Genomic DNA, 20,465 nt, shown 5'->3' with positions numbered 1-20,465 from the left:
CCCACCTAGCTTTCTTGGGCAGGCGGCAGTCCATATGTAGTTGTTTCCCAGTCAAGTCCAAGAACCACATCCATGTTTTCACACTGTCATCTCTTTCTCACCTCGGGGACTCGGCATGTGGATGCTGCTGGCTGTCCAGGATCCTAAGAATAAATAAAAACATTTTCCTCTTTAATCTAGTCCAAAAATGGTATTTGATAACCTAAGTTAGAGGTGTCAGAGTTGACAGTCATGTGGAACGCATTCTCTCCCACCCTCTCTGACTGCTGCTTTTTCTGGGGTGCCATTGAGCCCTCTGTAGGCCACGGGCACCCAGCTGATCTGACCCATGTTGGGGGCCTGGGTCCCAGTGCAGTGCAGGGTACACATGGCAGCCCTTGGTGTCCCAGAGTTGGGCAGGATTGCCAAGGGTCCACAGAAGCCTGGGCCTAGTGTGAGCCCAGATTATCTGCAGGCCATAGGTGTGTGACCTCAAGAAGTCATGCCTTTCCGATTGTTTCCTCACCTGTAGAGTGAAGTGATGATCAGGCAATTGGGGGGATTACACAGAAGTGTGCATCCTGGTGGTTTTTTGGTGATTTATCTTGGGTGATTTTTTCCAAACCCAAGGTACATCAGCCTTTCAGTTCTATGATTGTGGTCATTTGTAACAAGTGCCCCTTTCCAAATTTCTAAGCAGAGCATACTGAATTGGATTTAGCCTTTCTGGTGTTATTGGATCCTAGCTGGACATGTTGGCTGCTGGCAGGGTTAAGCTGCTGTGACCTCTTTGGGTGGATACTGGCCCTAAAGGCTGCCCCATTGCCATTTGGTGTTGGGGCCTTTATGTGGGGTCACAGCTAATTTCTCTGGCCGAGGGAGTGCTCTTATTTCACCCATCCTCACCTTGTCTCTACAGCCTTTGGTGACTCTGCATGCTTCTGAAACTGGCCTCTGTTGTTCGAGTTGGAGTGAAGTCCTCTGGGCCTCCCTGGACAGGCTGTGACTTCGAGGGGGCTCCTGTGTTCCTAGAAGGAGCCCCAGCAGGACAGGCTGAATGCTTCTTGGCCTTGCTGACAGCACAGCGCTCTTCTGCTCTGGCCATGTGCCTTGGGACTGCCCTCTTCTGTGCTGGGGGCCCTGGAGGGGGGATGGGCTCTCAGGGCCAGAGTCTGGCCACAGGAGCTCCTTCTCGTCTGAGATGTTCAGTGGTAGCTGTGGCAGGGTATGCCATAATGGATTTCCAGAGTGATAGTTGGACCTGAGGTCTCCATGAAGAATGATGGCTGGGTTTCAAAAATCTCATCCCCAGCTGCTCACCTCCATGGCCTCTGTGGCCAAGAAGCAAAATGTGTTCTGACTTCCCAGCCCCTACAAAGCAGGCTCTGGGCTTTTCTCTTGACATCCCAGCCAACAGAGTGTCAAGTTACAGGGCTGGGAGAGGTGGTAATGGATGCCAAGAAGGGAGTCCAGGGAGTTGAAGAGGGGCTGAAGCAGGCAGGAAGCAGGTGGGCTCCAGGGCCCTGGAGGTTTGGGGAGGGGACCAGGCACCCGTCCGTGCCTACCGTCCCCTTGGGCAGGCAAGTCTTCAGCTTTGGGGCACAGCCTGTGTCTGTGTGCAGCAGAGCTCCCTTTCTAATAACACCAAGTGTCTCTTAGTGACGGCTCCCCTTGGGAAAGGAGGGGGTGGTAGTGAGGGGTCCTTGTGAGCAGCTCTCATGTCCAGATGGCCATGAAAGATCCCAGAGGTATGTGCGGGGGCCAGTGAGATGTTCCCAGGTGGTAGAACTAACCTGGGAAGTTGTGGTAATCATCTTTCTCTCTTGTAGGGCTTTTCTGGAAGTGTTTCTGGAATGGGGATGCTCATTAGATTAAAAGCATGCGGAATTGCTTTCTGGCTTTGATTCACACCACTCAGTGTAATGCTTGAGGCTGTGGTGGCTCCCAGACACACAGATGGCCCCCTCCTCTCCTGTGGGACCCTCTGTTCACTTCCTTTCTTTTTTGAGCAGCTCTGGTCTCGGGCCTTTCTGGAACTGTGCTGCTATATCCTCTCAAGTCTGCATTTGCCATGGCCATCCCTCATGCACCGAGAACTGCTGGTCCTTTTGGGGGGCTACGAGGTTCAGCTGGGGTGGTTGCTTGGGTAAACTGTTTCTTTCCCACATTCTTTCTCTCTGCTTTGTCCCAGGGTAATTTCTAGAGTGGGTCTCCTTGCTGGGGACAGCCTGAGAGATACGGAGTTACAGTGGTGTAGGATAGTTCCCTGGGGGCAGAGCTGGGCTGTCAGCCCTGCTAGCTTAGTGGTTTAAAGTGATGATGTATTGGTGTAGCATTGTCTGTCCTGTCTGCTGGTCGGATGGTCCTAGCTGGGCGCTGCTTCTTAGACTCTGATCCTTGCAGTCCTTTTTCAGCCAGGCTGGATGTTCCCAGTGGCTTTGTCACTCATGTAGGATGGCTAGGCCCATCTCTGTGTGTCTTTGACCTTTTTTCCATACAGCTAACTTGACATCCTCAACACAGTGTGAGACCCCACCAGAGCATGTATTCTCAGGGCTCAAGCGGAAACTGCAAGGCTTCTGTGACCTTGCCTCAAAAGCTTGTAGCATTGCTTCCTCTGCATTCCTGTAGTTCACAGAGTGAGCCATAAAACCAGCCCAGGTTCTGAGGACAGGACTGAATGGATGTGTGAACATGGAGAGGTATGGCGGTCTCATCAGGGTGTAATGTGGTGGTCTTCTGTACATGATTTTGTCAACTGTATTAGGGCTCCTTCTTAACATCCACCAAAGTCCTGACTCACAGGTTAGGAGTTGCACTTCAAGGACCTATTGCTTGAAAAGACAGACGTAATGACACAGAATGTAGAAATCCCACCCCCCCTTTTTTAAAGATTTTATTTATTTGACAGACAGACACAGTGAGAGAGGGAACACAAGCAGGGGGAGTGGGAGAGGGAGAAGCAGGCTGCCCGCGGAGCAGGGACCCCAATGCAGGCTCGATCCCAGGACCCCGGGATCATGACCTGAGCCAAAGGCAGATGCTTAACGACTAAGCCACCCAAGGACCCCTAGCAATCCTTTTTTTTAAGAGAGAGAGAGTGCCCGAGCAAGCGGGGGTCAGAGAAGGGCAGAAGGAGAGAGAGAATTTTAAGCAGGCTCCATGCTCAGCAGAGCCCAACGCAGGGCTCAGTCTCATGATCCTGAAATCATGACCTGAGGTGAAATCAAGAGTCAGGTGCTTAACTGACTGAGCCACCCAGGTGCCCCTTCAGAAATCCTTTTAAGTGAATTTGTACATCCTTTAGCAATGTGGCATCTGTGCACGTGGAAAAAGCTGACCACATGTGCAAGGTGATCAGTCAGTCTCTACAGTCATCACTGGATTCCTCATGAACAGACCCCATCCTGGAACCAGGTGCTTAGGAAAAGGAAGAGGTGGGTATGTCCACCAGCCATGTTGCCTGAGCACCCACTGTGCCAGATCCTGCTTCAGCTGCTGGGACAGAGCAGTTCATAAAACAGATAAATTCCTGCCGTCCCTGGGTTTGAGAATATTAAAATATTAACCCACAGTGGCCAGTTCTCTGCTCTGTGCCAAGCTTGCATTCATGGCAAGCATCTCTTTACTGTTTTAGGAAAGATTGGGGCCTGAATCTCCCTGATGGTCTCCTAGGTTGTCCAAGCCTCCTCAGCACTGAGGTCATACCAGCAATCCTGAGGTGGCAGCAGGGCAGGAATTCCTATCCTGGTGTAGGAGGCACAAGGAGGAGAATGTCTTGCCGTGGGCTCTTCACTTACAAGAGACAGAACCAAGTGAATTTCAGATGGCTTTGTGGGGGAAGCTCCCAGTGTGCAGTCTTGGTTCATAGTGCCTATTTATGTGAGCTTTCGTGAGCATAGCCACAGGCTTTGGAGGGGGCCCTGTGGCCTGTCCCCCTTTCCCAGCCAGTGTGGCACCAGGGGAAAATTCCTGCCCATCTGGCTCTGGGGAGGTGGGTGGCATCATCCCCTTTCCTGGGGCTGTGGTGTCACATCAGTGCTGGGCCCCTCTTGTCCAGCCCCAGCTTGGGTGGGGGAACCTGCCTGACAAACAGGCAATGACAGTGTCACCCTGGGAGGCTGTGGGGTGGTGGGTTGACCCAATAGAAAGGTGAAGGTACTTTCCTCGGACTAGTTTGCTAGAGTGAGGGTGAATAAGCTGGTTGCTGGTAGGGAAGCCTCTGCTCATGCCTGTGCTGCCCTTCAGTGGAACCCCAGAATTCTGCCCTGAACTCCCACCCCCATGATGGACAGTACTGGGCACAGCTAAGAAGGCTTCCTCAGGCATGCATGCTGAGGGGGCTGTTCCCCATGAGTGCACTAGGGGAGTGCTGATCATGCTCACAGGGCCAGCATGTCAGGACTGGGCCAGCCAAGGACCTTTCTGAGGGCACATGGTTTTAAAGTTGTGTCTTGAAGTGTGAGTTGGGGCTCACATGGGGGCCTTGGGAGTGTGGTGGAGGGACATTCTATGGAGGGACCCGTAGTGAAGGCAGGAGGAACCCAGGCAGGATGTATCTGTGAGTAGGAGCCTGGGGTACAGGGGCTGGGAGCTGGAAAAGCCAGGTGATCGGCTTGGCCTGGGGGGTGTGAATGGGCTCCAGTGGAGGAACACACTGGGGGAGGGTCTGGTGGAGCCAAGGTGAGTGTTTGCAGGAATGGGTGAGGCTGGTGCTTGGTCTAGCAGTGTCCCCCACCCCACCCTTAAACACTGCTAGTAAGTAGTTACCTGTCTTTCCCCACCCAGCCAGGCCCAACAGATAAGGGGAAGAGAGAGGGTTCTGGCAGGGAATGGTTGTGGCTGGCCATACCAGTCTCCTCAGGCTGGCCCTGAGGTGGAATTTGTTGTCCTGAGGCCTCATTGGGCCTACAGTCCTCTTTAGCTTCCCTACCGTGTGTAAGAATCTTGGGGATTGGGTGCTGGGGTGGCTCGGTCGGTTGAACATCTGCCTTCGGCTTGGGTCGTGATCTCTCGGGATCCTGGGGTCAGGCCTCACATTGGGCTCCCTGTTCAGGGGAGAGTCTGCTTCTTCCTCTGCCCTTCCCCACTGCTTGTGCTCTTTCTCAAATAAATAAATAAAATCTTAAAACAAAAAAGAATCTTGGGGATCTTGTGAAATGCAGTGTTTGATGGAGCAGGTCTTTGGGGTAGCAAGATGCTGCATTTCTTCGAGCTCCAGTAAAATAAAGCTTTCCCTGCTGTTCAGTGAGCCAAGGCAAGTGGTGGTCCATTCCCACCTGTGGATATGCCCTTACTTGCCCCTCCCCTTCTGGTTTGGGGGGTCTGTCCCTCCTGATGGATCCTGAGAACAGAACTGCCTTTTATCCAGGGATTTATCCCTACTGCTTGGCACAGCACCTGCTTTCTTAGTAGGTTTTCAGCAAATACAAGTGAGTGAGTGAATGAACAAGTGTGGACGAAGTGTCCCTTTCCCATACATCAGGCAAGCCCTTTCAGAGAACAGCAAAGGTTACAGCTGCCAAGAACGACGGTTTCTCTGTTCTCTTGATGAGGCCGTTTCCCCTGGAATGGGCTGGGAGGACACTAAATTTTAACTTTGCACACACTGCTGGTTGGTGAGCAGTTGGGATGGTAGCCTGGTGCTGTGAACATGGGATCTGTCATTGAGTTAAGATTATATAATCTCTTCCTTCCCTCTAGGAAACTTGATGAAAGTTCCAAGCAAGTGACAGAACTTTTGTGTTTAGCCAGGGCTGGCATACAGGGGAGGAGGTGATGAGACCGTTTTTGTTGATAAAAGCATGGTCTGTTTCCAGGGATTTTCATAGGTCACATAAAATCTCTTTTGATCATAATATTTTATGCAAGAGTTCCCAAGATGGGCAGGATGGGCTTATTGGATTTGCCTTGAAATCATGTAGCTTCCAAATAAACTTGGTGCACACGTGCCCACCATGGACTGAAGCAGGAAAGCAGTGTACCTGACCACAGTGCCATCCCCCTGGCATGTTGGGCTAGATTTCCTCTGCTTTTGGCCTTCTGCCTAAATGGTTTTATAATTTAGAACAATTTTTTTTTTTAAAGAATGCCCATAGTAATTTCTAGCCTGTGTCACATGGGGTGTTCTTTCTCTTGAATTAAAAGAACTCCCCATGAAAGTACTGAGAAGACTTTTGAAGCACCTTTACTTTAAAAATTGAGCTTAGGAAAGTTTTCCATGTGGGTAACTAGAGGGGCTGGTGGCTTCTCTGTGTTTGGAAGAGGTGGCCCTGGCCCCTGTAATACACCAACAGTTCTTGTGGCTCTGGCGCCACATAGGAAGTGCCTGCAGCTGGGCAGCCCCAGGGTAAGCTGGGTGCCTCCATTTTCTGACAGCACCTGAACCCTACCTCACTTCTCAAAATGAAGGCTGTGTGTCACAAACCGGTTAGAACTGGCTGTTGCCATGGTTTTCGTGTTGGAAGGCACAGTTAAAGGGTCACATGACAAAGGAGGGAAATGCCTTTGTCACGTGACTTTTTGGTGGCTGATTAGCATACAGGAAGTTCACTCCCTGCTGGCTGCTGGGATGCTGAGTGATCATTGATGGGGGTGGGGTGACGTCATCTTTTGGATGAGTTATTGATTACTCTCAGGCCAAGATGAGACCTGGGAGTGCTGTGGTCAGAGTAGCCATCTCAGGAAGCTTCAGCCTCCAGATGGTCTCGGTCCTTCAGCTTGCCCTCTTCCCTCAGGCAGATTTGAGTTTTGTTAGACCTCTCAAACCTTCAGAAAAAGTGCATGCCCCTCAGTAAGATGACAAAAAGTGATCACCATTGTCTCCGCGCACTCTTGCTCAGGATATGCCTGCAGTCTGCAGTTCTAGACATGGTTCTGCCTGGGCTGCTGCTCTGTCTGCATGCAGCCACCTGGGAGCTCACCTGGGCTGGGACCAGTGGCTACAACTCGTGTGCTGGGGCCTTGCACTACCCCTCAATATCTGTGTCTGCATCCAGAGAACCTGGATAGTTGGAGCCCTGAGGTCACCTTGAAAGTTGATCTTGGGCAGAGTGGGCAGTTAGCAGGGAGACATACAGAATGAGTGGTGGTTCCCAAATTGCATTGGTCTTTGGTTTGGTGAGGCCTGAATGTGACATTCTGGGTTACTTTATAAATAGCCAGCTAGTTTCTGGACTTGAGAGGGTAAATTAATCACCCCAGTGAGGAGACTGTATATCTTGAAATGGCACCTTTTCGTCCACTCCCCTGATCTCTTGTGAGAGTTCGGCCAGCAGCTGCACTGGTTAAATCAAATCAAGGTTAGGAGTATTGAGGTGTAGCCACCATGTGGCTCTTTAGGAGGGATGGAAGAGCCCTGGTTGGGGGGAAAGTTCCAGGGGGCACACATGAACCCTCAGCATTTGGTCCTCTGTGCCCATCCTTCCCTAAAGACAGAGCTCATTCCAGGAATGGAAAAGGCAGTTGAGTGGGCTGTTAAAACTAGTTCTCCATCCATAACTCTGTCCTTGCTTTGCTGGGGTCTAGTAGGAGGAGTGGGACAACTAGAACTGTTTCTCCCAGTTAACTTTATTGAGTTTGTTCACTGGGTCACAGTGCCACCTAGTGGGTTTGTTTGGTCCTCTGCTGGTTTTCCTACTGATGAAAAGGATACTAATTCTTCAACACAAGTGGAGGCCAGGTCTTAAGGGAAAGTTTACATTGGGCCCTCAGCAAACAGCTGCTTGGCTGGGGGCAAAGCACTGTCTCTGGGACCTTGTATGTGGGGTCAGCGACATAGTAGCTCAGCATCACACTGTCACACCACAGGAGCCCTGACAAGGGGCCAAGAAAGACCCTGCCTCAGCCCCAGGATCCTGGTTGTTGTTGTTGTTGTTGTTGTTTTGAGATTTTGTTTATTTTGAGAGAGAGCGCACGCGCACACACATGTGTGCCTGTGCAATCGGTGAGGGGCAGAGGGAGAGGATCTCCAGCAGGCTCCGCACTGAGCGTGGAGCCCTACACAGGGCTTGATCTCATCACCCCGAGATCATGACCTGAGCTGAGGTCAAGAGTCGGCACTTAACCATCTGAGCCACCCAGGCGCCCCTCAAGCTGAGCATTTTTATTGGACACTGAGCCACATGGTAGAGAAGGGAGCTGCGGTGTTTTCCACAATGGCCATATCACACTTGAACACAGGTGTCCTCAGCCCTGGGTACACAGAGGTGGGCACCAAGAATAGTCCTGGCTAGGGGCCTAGCTGTGGGTTTGGGTGCCTCTTGGTGAGTACAGTGAGAGAAGTCAGTTTGGGTGTATGGTAGGGAGAACGCCCAAAGAGAGAGGCAGGGGAGAGTGAGTGGGGCAGCCATGCTCTCCACCTCCTTGCTGTGACTGTGTCTAAATCTGGGATCTGTGGTGTATGGGTGCCAGGCCCTGGGGCAGAGCGTCTGGCAGAGCGTCCAGGCACTCTGGTAACAACCTGCTTTCCCTGCTCCACAGTGACATGAAGTCTGAGAGAAGAGCTCCCTCTCCTGATGTGATTGTGCTCTCTGACAATGAGCAGCCTGCAAGCCCAAGAGTGAATGGGCTGACGAAGGAGGCCTTGAAGGAGACCAGTACTGAGGCCCTCATGGTGAGCCTTGTCCCCATGTTGGGGGATGACCCTGCCCGACAATATCCCCCAATGGCGTTGGTGATGGTGGGGCCTGTGCTCCCCGGCTGTGGCTCTCCCCTTCAACCCTTCTTCTCTTGCCCTTGCAGAAAAGCAGTCCTGAAGAACGAGAAAGGATGATTAAACAACTGAAAGAAGAGTTACGATTAGAAGAAGCAAAACTCGTTTTATTAAAAAAGTTGCGGCAGAGTCAAATACAAAAGGAAACTACCGCCCAGAAGGTGTGTGTGTGTCCATTCTCTCCTCAAGAGTCAGCAGGAGCCAGTTAAAACAGGACGGAAATCCAGTCTCAGTACCTTGGCCCACCTCAGTGCCAGGAATGGGAGCAGCTGGTCACAGGCAGACAAGTTTCCTCAGGGGCATAAGGGTCAAGGTCTGAAACGGAAATTTGAATTACAGATTTTGCGAAAAGGAAGTCAGAGTAAGGATATTACAGTGCGTTTGGTTTAGAATATTCTCGATCTGAGTATGTAAAACTCCTTGTAGGTTGGAAGCATCAAGAAAACAGAACAGATGTCTTAGAAGCTGCTGGAAGTTCTGGGTTAAGAGCTCTTTCCCAAACCCATTTACAGAGAGGCCTCCTATTCTGTGGGTGGGCCGTGCTTGCCATCAGGGGCTACCATGGTTTGTGGACAGATTCCCTAATGCTGCAGGGGCATGCCACAGTGCTGCCCAGGCCCCAGAGTCTCTGTCCTGGGGCTCCTCCCCCTATCTCCCCTGGTGTCTGAGGCTCCTTTTGCTGCTTCTAAATGCAGGTTACTGTGTAGGCCAAGGTCTGGTTTGTTTTGTTGGGTTTTTTAAAGCTACCCTTCCTTTTACTTTAACCACTATTTCAGTAAACCAGAAAGTAAATGTGTCTTGGGCAGTATGAGCTGACAGAGTATATAGAACACAAGTCCCCTTAAGGGAGCAGGACAGGAGGATACTCATTGGTCTCACTTAGGGCTTTGCTCGAGCTTTCACTTGAACATATGTCAATAAGTGGACATGGCCTGGCATCTATTAATCTGCTAGTGGACAGAGTCTGCCTATTACTTGTTTCCTTTCCAGTTGTTTAAGACTCAGTGGAGTGAACCAAGTCTGTCCCTGTCCGTTACCTAGTGGAGTATATTACTTTAAGAAGTGCCTGGACTTGGTGTTTGTCACGAAGGTTGGGATTAATCTGTTCAGGCCTGGGGTCCTTTGCCTCAGTCATCATCCCTGGCTCTTCACATCCCCTGGAAGGCAAAACCTGCTCTTGAACCATAATGTGATGTCAAGCATCCCCAGGGGTGAGGGGTGCTGGAAAATCTCTCCTATGCCCCTTTCAAGCGAGTCAATTCCTGCTACAGACTTTAGCAGGCGGGAAGCAGAACCTTAGAGCCTGATGTCTTTGGAAGAGGAAGAAAACCAATCTTACTCTGTCTGGATTGTGTGTGAGGGGAGTGGGGCTGACGACTCCCTCATCTCTCACATGTCCTGCTCTCTTACAGCCCACAGGCTCTGCTGGGAGTGCCGTGACCACCCCTCCCCCGCTTGTGCGGGGCACCCAGAACATTCCTTCTGGCAAGCCATCCCTTCAGGTCAGTGTTCCCTCTGCGTTAGGCTCCTGAGCAGTCCTGATCCAGTTCCTGTGAAAGGCTGCCCATTCCATATGATTAGATTAGGCCACTGTTGACATCATGAACAAATCATGCCAGTGCTGAGAGGTCTCCTCCTATGACTGCTCCTAGCAAAATCGGAGAGAGGACCAAGATTTAGGCAGGCCAGGTTCCTTTCATTTCGACACTCCCAAGTTTGTGGGACCCAGCAGGACCTCCTACCCACAGGGTGAGATGGGCAGAGCTCCCACTCCCAGACACAAGACTAAGGTCTGAACAGGGGCCCACCTTCCCTCAAACAGGCCTGTGCCCTCAGCTCAGACCAGCAAGAAAGTGACACCCAGCCCGGGTTAGCTGGACTTCTGCTGTGGTGGGGGTCGTGTGGGTGAGAATGTCCTGCCTTGTTGGTGCAGTTCACTCCTGAGTGAGTCCAGTCTGCACGGCTGTGGTTGTTCTCCATGTTCTTTGTCCTTTTGTGCTTAGAGTAAATAGACATTTTAGTGCCCTCCCCCCCGCCAACAAGTGTGTACTTTACAAAACAGCAAACCTGTTTGTTTAAAAAAAAAAAAAAACCATATAAAATCTGGGGTTTGGTGCTGTTGACAGACCTCTTCAACAAGAATGCCTGGCAGTGTCATCCCACCACCCCTGGTCCGCGGCGGGCAGCAGGTGTCCTCAAAGCTGGGACCACAGGCGAGCTCACAGGTCGTCATGCCCCCACTCGTCAGGGGGGCTCAGGTGAGCAGGGTATGCTTGTGGGGTGTAAGAATGTGTCTAGGCTACTCCGACCAGCTACCTCACAAAGAACCCTTCCTGGTCATCAGGTTGGGGATTATGGGGCCCACCCCTTCCCTCCCTCCATTGTTCCTCTCATCATCTTTTTATTTATTTTATTTCATTTTTTAATAATTTTTTTTTTAAAGATTTTATTTATTTATTTGAGAGAGAGAATGAGAGAGAGCACATGAGAGGGGGGAGGGTCAGAGGGAGAAGCAGACTCCCTGCCGAGCAGGGAGCCCGATGTGGGACTCGATCCAGGGACTCCAGGATCACGACCTGAGCCCAAGGCAGTCGCTTAACCAACTGAGCCACCCAGGCGCCCTTTAATAATTTTTTTTTAGAAGGGAAGAGAGAGAGTGTGTGTGGGGAGGTATCCATACAGTGGAATGTTATTCAGCCTTAAAAAAGCTGTTCGTTTTTTGGGGTTTTGTTTTGTTTTTTTGTTTGTTTTTGAGAGAGAGTGCAGTGGGGGGACAGATGGAGAGAGAGAATCCTAAAGCTCCATGCCCAGGGTAAAGCCCAACGTGGTGGGGGGGCACCTGAGCCGAAATCAAGAGTTGGATGCTTAACCAACTGAGCCACCCAGGCGCCCCATCCCTCTCATCATCTTGTCCTCTGTCCCACCCCACAGCAAATCCACAACATCAGACAACATTCCAGCACGGGGCCGCCGCCGCTCCTCTTGGCCCCCCGGGCATCTGTGCCCAGTGTGCAAATTCAGGGACAGAGGATCATCCAGCAGGGCCTCATCCGCGTCGCCAACGTCCCCAACACCAGTCTGCTTGTCAACATCCCACAGGTGAGGGCTGTGCTGACCTAACCTAACCCCACCCCCTACCCACACACACATCAAGGGTGCCCAGTCCTACGGCATGGTCAGGTCTCCAGAGTGGTATGGTGTGACCTGCCTGCTCCCTGAGAGCCAGGCAAGGCCTTAGATGCTGCATGGGGGTTTGGACTGGAGCTCCTCCGGGCCTGTCGCGGTATAAAAGTCATGGGCTAGAGTCCACTATGTTAAGAACTATGGTCTAACAGAGGTGGATAGGTATTGAGAGGGGGAGAGGTGCAGACCTGAGCTGAAGGGTTGGGGGGGAGGCTTCAGGTGGCCTGTGGGACCCAGCATGTTTTGGGGGATGGATGAGGCCTGGAGATGGCTGGGATGGTGGAGGGGCACCAGAGCTTTCCCCACCCTCCTCCCTGTCTGCATGAGCACATGAGGGGAGCATGTCTGCACATGTCCTCACAGCACCAGCACATCTATTCTTAGCCACGAGTCCTTTCACCTCTGTACAGAGCCTCTGAGATGGGGTGGGTCTGTTCCCACCCAGCAAAGCCAGGAAGATGGGACCAGGGTGAGTGGGCAGGCTAGAAGCAAGAGCTTTATTGACAGATAAAATTATTGGGTCTGCAGGGGCTTTTGCTGATGGGTGTATTAGCTTCTCTTCCTCCTCTGGCGTGGTGCATCTTTGTCTGCCTCCCTCAGATAAGAGCCTGACCAGCAGAGTTCTGAGCAGCATCCCTGCCTTCTCTAAAGTCAGGCCAGGATGAGGTACTATGATGGCTGGTGTCCTCTATGTTGGGAGGCCTGTTCGGCTCTGCAGACCCTCTGTGAGGATGGGGGTCCTAGGAAACCATTCTGGGCTCCCTGAGTCCTATGATGTGTGCAAGTTGTCAGGTGTGTGTGTTTTCCCGGGGGTGGCGTATGCTGCTTTCCTTAGATTTTCAGAAGGGTCCTCAACCCCACAAAAGGGCACTGGTGTGATCAGCTCTGGGTTTGGGGAAAAGCACTTGACAGGGTTGGGCGCTGGGTGAGCTAGAACAAGGAGACAGCGGAGCATTGGCCACCGGGGTCCAGATGAAGACAAGAAAGTAGTATAGGAACACCAAAAATCAAGAGGGGGGAAGGGGCGGGACAGGAGTTGGTCCAAAAGCTCTTCTTCCCTATAACCCCAATGAGGACACATGAGGTAAGTTAAACGTTAGAGTCTCCAGACGACCACATACAAAGGTGCTCATGAAGGAAATGCCACCAGTGCTATAGTGATCCGCTGTCATACCCCTGTGAAGAAGGCAGCCGTCTAGACCTGTGCTGGGAGGAAGGCTGCTAGGCCATAGTGATGGGACAGTGGCCAGGTTGCCTGAGCGGGGTTGCCCATTGCCCTGGTCGTGGTAATGGCTGTGGCTTCGTAGGTGTCCTCATGTGGCAAAACACAGAATACAGATTGTAAATGTGTATACTTGTTGGATATCAGCTAAACCTCAACAAGTATGTTTTATAAGATTGGTCATTTCATACGGTGATGAGTTTAATGCTGCTTTGCCTGTTGGCTTGCTGATGTCCGGCATCTCGGAGTTACTACCTTCAAGACTCATTAGTGCAGCCAACAGTGCCATCCTGGGCTGTGGGATCAGGCACCCCCAGCACCCTAACCAGGTTGTTATTTCCCAAAAGCCTTCCCCAGCATCGCTGAAAGGGACAACAGCCACCTCTGCTCAGGCCAACTCCACCCCCACCAGCGTGGCCTCTGTGGTCACTTCTGCTGATTCTCCAGCCAGCCGTCAGGCAGCTGCCAAGCTTGCGCTGCGCAAACAGCTGGAGAAGACGCTGCTTGAAATCCCCCCTCCCAAGCCCCCTGCCCCGGAGATGAACTTCCTACCCAGCGCTGCCAACAACGAATTCATCTACCTGGTCGGCCTGGAGGAAGTGGTGCAGAACCTGCTAGAGACCCAAGGTGAGTGCCTTGGGGCCATTTTCATCTCTTGCCACTGAAGTTTCTCTTACATAGGTTATTTTCAATGCCTGCTGCATGCTGAGAGCTGTCTGGGGTGGAGCATCTTATGGATGACCTTTTGTTATTAGTCCTCCTGCTTTCTGTGAGGCTTAACTTTTTGCTTATTTGTTTTAGTTTTTACATTCATTCACTGAGAGCACAAGCTTTTGCGAGAAGTGGCGGGGGGCGGGGGGGGATGGGCAGGAGGGGGCAGATCTTAAGCAGACTTAATGCTCCAAGCATAGCCCAACACCGGGCTCAGTCTCATGATCCTGAGATCATGATCTGAACCAGAATCAAGAGTTGTACACTTAACACTTAAGCAACTGAGCCACCCAGGTGCCCCATTAGTTTTTACGTTTTTTAAAATACTTATTATTGAAGTATAGTTGCCATATATTGTTACATTAGTTTCAGGTGTATGATATAGTATCATTTATACATTTATTTAACAATTTTATAGGTTATTAAGTGTTCACCACAATAAATGTGGTCCCCATCTATCACCTTAGATAACTTCTTAAACATATCACAGTCACCTTTCTTCTCTTGTTGGGGCCTCTTCTGAGAGCTGGGCCCTGGGGAAGCCCAAGGCCCTGCACACATGATCTGAGGGGGGTGCTGTTCTATAACACTGGGGCAGGCAGAGAGGGATGAGAAGGAACGTTTGCAGGAGGCTGACAGGCTTTGCTTCCAGATGGGTCTCTCCAGCTAGAACTTCCCAGAGCCTTGAGTACTCTGAGCCCTGAAGGTAGGAAAGGGACACCCATGCCTGGGCCAGACTCACTTTATCCTCCTTGAAAACAGTTTGGAAAGCACCACTTGCATGTTAGGAGGTTTTAGGGATAAAAAGGGCATATATAGGGTTGCGATCAAAAGTAACATTGGAAATGGAGGTGGGAGGCCAGGTTGAGGGGCCTCCACCAGATGATTTGAAGATGTTTCTGCTCTGAGATTAAGTTTGTGGTGATACTATTTGGGCAGCCAGCCTGAATCCTCTCCCTGCATGATCTCAGCAGATGCTCAGAGCTGAGGAGGAGGTGGAGCTGTAACTGGTCCAGGGCAAGGGAGGGCCTGGTAGGCTTCAGACCACATACCTTGAATTGTCCCTTGGTACATGCCAACCCCTCCCAGGGCTGCTCTTACCAGCACAGACTTGGGAGTGACAGCAGTGGGGCCTGTACAGAGGAAAAGCACCCTCTGCCTGCTTGGTGTCAGGGTGTTGGCGGGAGTGCTCTCTTCCCCCTCTTCAGTCAGTATATCACAGAGTATATATCGTATCCTTGGATGTTGTATCCAATGCCTCTTAGAGGTAGAGCCCTCCATACCTGGTTGGGGGCCAGACCCAGGGCAGAGGATGCCCAGCTGGTCACCTCAACTTTACTTATAGCTTCCTTACTGTACCCCACCCACCCACCCACCCATCCAACCCCATTGCTCTTAAAATACTCCCCAACCACAGGGCCATATCAAGGACTGACCATGAGTCAGGCTGAGAGTGGGAGACCACATAGGGCCAACATTGGCCTCTGTAAAATTGGCCATGGTGGCTTCCACTTGTCAGGGGGCCAGGCCCAGGAGGGAAGGGTGCGAGCTCTCACATGGCTTGGATGTGTCTGGATCCTTTTGGTGTCATCTTTATGATGGAGTGATATTGGCAAAAGAGCTGCCATGAGGCCAGTGCAGGATGGGTGGGTGGTGGGAGGCCCAAGTCAGGACACAGTGCCCACCCATCTGTACCTGGGTGCCCTGGGCATCTGCTCTTCCCAATCAGCCTGTCTCTATCAGGAGTCAGTATCCCTCTCGTATTGCCCAGAACAGGATCTAACTGTGGGAGGAAGCTCTGAGCCCCTTTTGAGGTGTCCCTTGATACCTCCTAGAGCCCCGGGCTGGGTGACTAAGTCCAGCCTCGTACCAGTGTCTCCACTCTGATGTTGGTCATGCCTGCTACAGCTGCCTAGAAAGAGGTACTGTGTCTTCTAGGGTTGGACGTTTGGAAGGTGATGTGCTCTTTTCACCAGAGCATGTTAGCTGTAGGTGAGGGCCCGGAGCCGGGGGCCTGGGGTGAGGGGCTCCCCCAGTCTGATCCTGTACAACCAGCCTCTCAGCATTCAAGGGCAGCTTGGGCAGGCCCGGGGCTGGAGAGAGAGGCCAAGGGTCTCTTGGCAGCAGTGTCTCTGATATTTTTTTTTTTTTTAAAGATTTTATTAATTTATTCATGAGAGACAGAGAGGCAGAGGGAGAAGCAGGCTCCCAAGGAGCAGGGAGCCCGATGCGGGACTCGATCCCGGGACTCCAGGATCATGACCTGAGCCGAAGGCAGACGCTTAACCATCTGAGCCACCCAGGCGCCCAGCAGTGTCTCTGATATTAAGAGGAAGTTAAACCCTTGAGTACTCTAGACACAAAAAAGATAGTTACAAAGTGCAAAAAGTGCCCCTTACTTCACTTTCTTTTTTTTCTTTTTTTTTTTTAAAGATTTTATTTATTTATTTATTTTAGAGAAAGAGTGTGAGAATGAGCGAGCGGGAGGAGGAGTAGAGGGAGAGGGACAAGCAGACTCCGCCCTGAGTGTGGAGCCCAATGCAGGGCTCAATCTGACAACCCCGAGATCATGACCTGAGCTGAAATCAAGAGTCAGACCCTTAACTGACCAAGCCGCCCAGGCTCCCCCTCCTTACTTCACTTTCAGTGACAAAAAGAATATTGATCCCATGCCTGAGCATGTACTTTACTTGGCTTCCCCAGTCACCCTTCCTGTGGCCAACTGAGGGGATGTAGTGTTCCCATTTCTCAGACAAGGGGGCCAAGGACCCAGAGCAGTTGTGTGCCCTCATCTGGGCAGCACATGTGAGTCCTGGCCCTGCCACAACTGCCATGTGACTCTGCAAGTCACTTCATCTCCTCAGCCTTGGTTTCCTCCTCAAGATAACAGGGTGGGGTGCCCTGTTAGGAGGTTATTGTGATAATTGAACACCTTTGTATGCACAAGACACTGGGTATGACAGTTGTCAGCAGGAGCACTTGCTGGATAATTTAGTCCTTAGTTGACTCGCCCACTAGCAAGGATGCCTATCGCAGTGAGGTGGGACCTGGAGGGTTACCTCCTCTTCACTGTGAACAGGTGTGGGAGGGTAGGAAAGAGAGTCAGGAGGAGACAATCTGAAAGACTTTTGTTCTTTTTAAGATTTTATTTATTTATTTGAGAAAGAGCACAAAGGGGGCTGCAGAGGGAGAGGGAGAAGGAGACTCCCCTGCTCAGCAGGGAGGCCGACCTGGGCTTGTTCCCAGGACCCTGGGATCATGACCTGAGCTGAAGGCATACACCTAGCCAACTGAGAAGCCCAGGCTCGCTAGAGAGCACTAAGGTTCTTGAGAGTTGGGTACCCAGTGCACCTAATCCATGGCATTTTCCAGAGCTGCTTAACTTACCTTCTATCAGCAAACCTTCCCCAAAGCCCAAGGCTGGCCTAATGTCCACACACAGTTGGCGCCAATATGTGTGTGCCAAACAATGTCTTAGAATTTGGCTTCCTAATGCCAGCTGGGCCATATAGTCCAGGGCAGTGCTCCAGATCGGTCACATGTCCTCATCCTGTCCTGGGATGCTAGGGGCTCTGACTCGCATCCTGTTCCTGTGACGTGAGCCCACCTACCTCTCCCTGCAGCGGGCAGGATGTCGGCTGCTGCTGTTCTGTCCCGGGAGCCCTACATGTGTGCGCAGTGCAAGACGGACTTCACGTGCCGTTGGCGGGAGGAAAAGGGTGGTGCCATCATGTGCGAGAACTGCATGGCATCCAACCAGAAGAAGGCACTCAAGGTAGAGCACACGAGCCGGCTGAAGGCTGCTTTTGTGAAGGCTCTGCAGCAAGAGCAGGAGATTGAGCAGCGCCTCCTGCAACAGGGTGCCGCCCCCGCACAGGCCAAGGCTGAGCCTGCCGCCGCCCCACACCCCGCGCTAAAGCAGGTGAGAGTCCTTGGGGAGCCAAAGCTGCGGCCCTGCGGCCTGGGAGAGTGGGCTGGGCGGCCTCACCTTCTAGGAGAGGGGCCTTGTTCCCTTGGCAGGGAGTTGTGGCTAGCAAGCAAGATGTTCTGACGTTCTGTCCCACACTGGGCAGTCCTCTGCCTGGTTATTAACTGTGTGTCTAAATTGCATTTAATGGTGGCCTTTGGTGGTGAAAATACTAATTTGCAGTTTCTTTAGATTTTGTAGCTTTCACGTGCAGTGTTCCGGCTGACAAGTACTTCTTGTCTAAAAGGACTTTTCTGAAAGCCACATTGAGATGCAAAAGGGGCATTTGGAAGAAATGTTCTAGCTAAATTAAGGAGAGAAGCAAGTTTGAAATCAAGTTTTTTGGCTGCTTTTTTTTAATGCTTTGCTTTCCCACCCCCTGTAGACCCAAAGCACCCCGTTGGCAATTTTTTGTGTCCTCGGAAGTCATTTGTAATTCACTAATAAACACATCTTCTCAAGATCCTTATATAGTGGGGGGCTGTACTGCCCTCGGGAAACGGCCCGTCCCGTGGGGACTAGGCCTCGTGTGGCCACAGCTGCTGCCCTTTGGTCACTCTAGGTCACCCTAGGCCGGCTGTGGATGGTGCTGACCTCGATTTCAACCCCCCCCTCCCCCCCGTTTGTATAGGTCATAAAACCCCGGCGTAAGTTGGCGTTCCGCTCAGGAGAGGCCCGCGACTGGAGTAACGGGGCTGTGCTACAGGTCAGAACTGCGGTGCCGGGAGCCCCTGCACCGCGCCACCAACCAGCCCTCACGCCCCAGACCGTGACCACGTCAGTCGCCGACTGTCACGCTGCCTGTGTCTATCTGTCTCTCTCTCTCTCCCTCCCTCCTTCCCCTCCCCCCTTGGTGTAACTTACCTGGTCTCCTGATTTTGGACTTTAGGGACCCTGTGTGGGTGGGAAGAGGTCAGCCAGAACACGGAGAGGCTGCGCTGAGCGTCTCGCCCTCTGTCACCCCCTTCCCCTCATGAGCCATCACACCCTCTCTCCACTGTAGGCCTCCAGCCAGCTGTCCCGGGGCTCGGCCACAACGCCCCGTGGTGTCCTGCACACGTTCAGCCAGTCACCCAAACTGCAGAATGCAGCCTCAGCCACAGCCCTTGTCAGCAGGACCGGCAGACATTCCGAGAGAGCTGTGAGCGCCGGCAAGGGCAGCGCCTCCACCAACTGGAAGAAGGCACCCCTGAGTACAGGTGAGACACCCCCACACGGTGAGGTCCATCCCTTCCTTGCTTTTGTCTAGGACTTGCACACATACAAGTGAACAGAAATGGTGCATAGAGCCCTGAAACCCCAGACCTGTTCCCTGAGAGCAGCTGCTCTTGACTCTTCAGCTTGATCTCTGTTCACCAAATAGGATACTCCGAACAAGTGGTAGCCTTGGGTAGATACTCATTTCCATCCTTTGTACGCTCTATACCTATACTCTTAGCTCTTGACCCAAAATGTTGGGCAAACCCAGTTTAGGTGTAGTCTCTGTCTGTCTGTCTGTCTGTCTCTCTGTCTCTGTCTCTGTTTCTCTCTCTCTCTCTCTCTCTCTCACACACACACACACACGTACACACCATCCAGTGGACATCTGTCAGCACAGACACTTACCTTGCCAATTCTGGTCCCCCCACCCCTTCCTGCCATAGGGAACACCTGTTTTGCTGTTACGTTGTACCTTTTTCTGGTGCACTAACTTAATTTCTTGTTCAACCAGATCGTGTTCATTCCCTGCTCTGTGGGACACTTCCCACCCTCTGACTTAGGTCAGGTGGTGCAAAGTGTAAACCAGGGAACAAGACGGTGGGAAGGTAGATAGGGGAAAGATCCCTGAGGCAGGGGCTAAGATTTTAACTAGGGTGGGTGGCAGAGGATTCTGAGAAAACCACATTTGAGGAACAACTCGGGGGGATACCATCGGGTGAGCATTCCCTAGTCTGTCACAGTCCCATCATCCCTGGGTCGATGCCCACACCACTTTCCCTGTTTTTAATTATTTATGTGCCAGCATTAAGGTGATATTTAAATATTTGTTTCTATCAAAAACAGGAAAGTGAAAGGTAAGCACAAAGGGCTGAGAGAAGGAGACAGGTGAGCACTTTCACTATGGGAGCCAGTGCCCCTCCCTGCCCCCCACCCAAGTTTGCTGTATCCCTGTAGAAAAAAAGGAGGTGACATCATGAGAGTCCTCTCCCTAGGGAGAACTGGGAAAGCCAGACTGGCTCTGCAAACAAAACATGGGAGTCAGCTGTGTGTGCAGCTGACCATAGAGTTAGAAATGTGGCCAAGAATCAGAGCCTTCCACCGGGTGAAGCTCAGGAGAGGGAGTACATTTGTCTGGTTGCAAAAGAATCTGAGTAGCCTAGAGAGCATTTGTAAACATAAGCAGGCAGAGAGGCTTTTGTGCAGCATGTGTAAGATGCAGCTAAGAATTCATAGCTGTTTGAAAATTCCTTTTATGGGAAATTTGGAAGTATACAAAATCAGATACAGGTGTGTGCATGTGTACACAGTGGTAGCAGACATGTGAAAATCGCGCGTTTAAGGTAATCTTTGAAAGGGAATATGAAAAAAAAGGAATATGAAGGAATAAGTAGTTGCTATGTTCAGCAGTAGGACTAGAGGTAAATGTGTAGTAGCTTAAAAGCAGTATTTCCCAAAAGAGTTCTACCAGCACTCCAGGTTACGCTTGGTTT

The 20,465-nt window shown here is 51.6% G+C and overlaps 1 protein-coding gene across 2 annotated transcripts in view; it reads left to right on the top strand.

The window, feature by feature from the left end:
* The window catches only part of GATAD2A (GATA zinc finger domain containing 2A), a 103,157-nt gene that overhangs the window by 80,673 nt on the left and 2,019 nt on the right, over positions 1-20,465 (top strand). For both annotated transcript variants that reach the window (XM_021683241.2, XM_021683243.2), the window contains exons 4-12: positions 8,461-8,593; positions 8,722-8,853; positions 10,105-10,194; positions 10,819-10,950; positions 11,624-11,791; positions 13,445-13,724; positions 17,432-17,730; positions 18,407-18,481; positions 18,779-18,974. In XM_021683241.2, the coding sequence (XP_021538916.1) occupies positions 8,461-8,593; positions 8,722-8,853; positions 10,105-10,194; positions 10,819-10,950; positions 11,624-11,791; positions 13,445-13,724; positions 17,432-17,730; positions 18,407-18,481; positions 18,779-18,974 (1,505 nt within the window). The remainder of the gene's footprint in view (positions 1-8,460; positions 8,594-8,721; positions 8,854-10,104; positions 10,195-10,818; positions 10,951-11,623; positions 11,792-13,444; positions 13,725-17,431; positions 17,731-18,406; positions 18,482-18,778; positions 18,975-20,465) is intronic.

The sequence above is a fragment of the Neomonachus schauinslandi genome, chromosome 1 (assembly GCF_002201575.2).
Source record: "Neomonachus schauinslandi chromosome 1, ASM220157v2, whole genome shotgun sequence".
Lineage (NCBI taxonomy): Eukaryota > Metazoa > Chordata > Mammalia > Carnivora > Phocidae > Neomonachus > Neomonachus schauinslandi.
The sequence above is the reverse complement of the archived record's forward strand: the minus strand, read 5'-3'. Positions and strand labels throughout refer to the sequence as shown.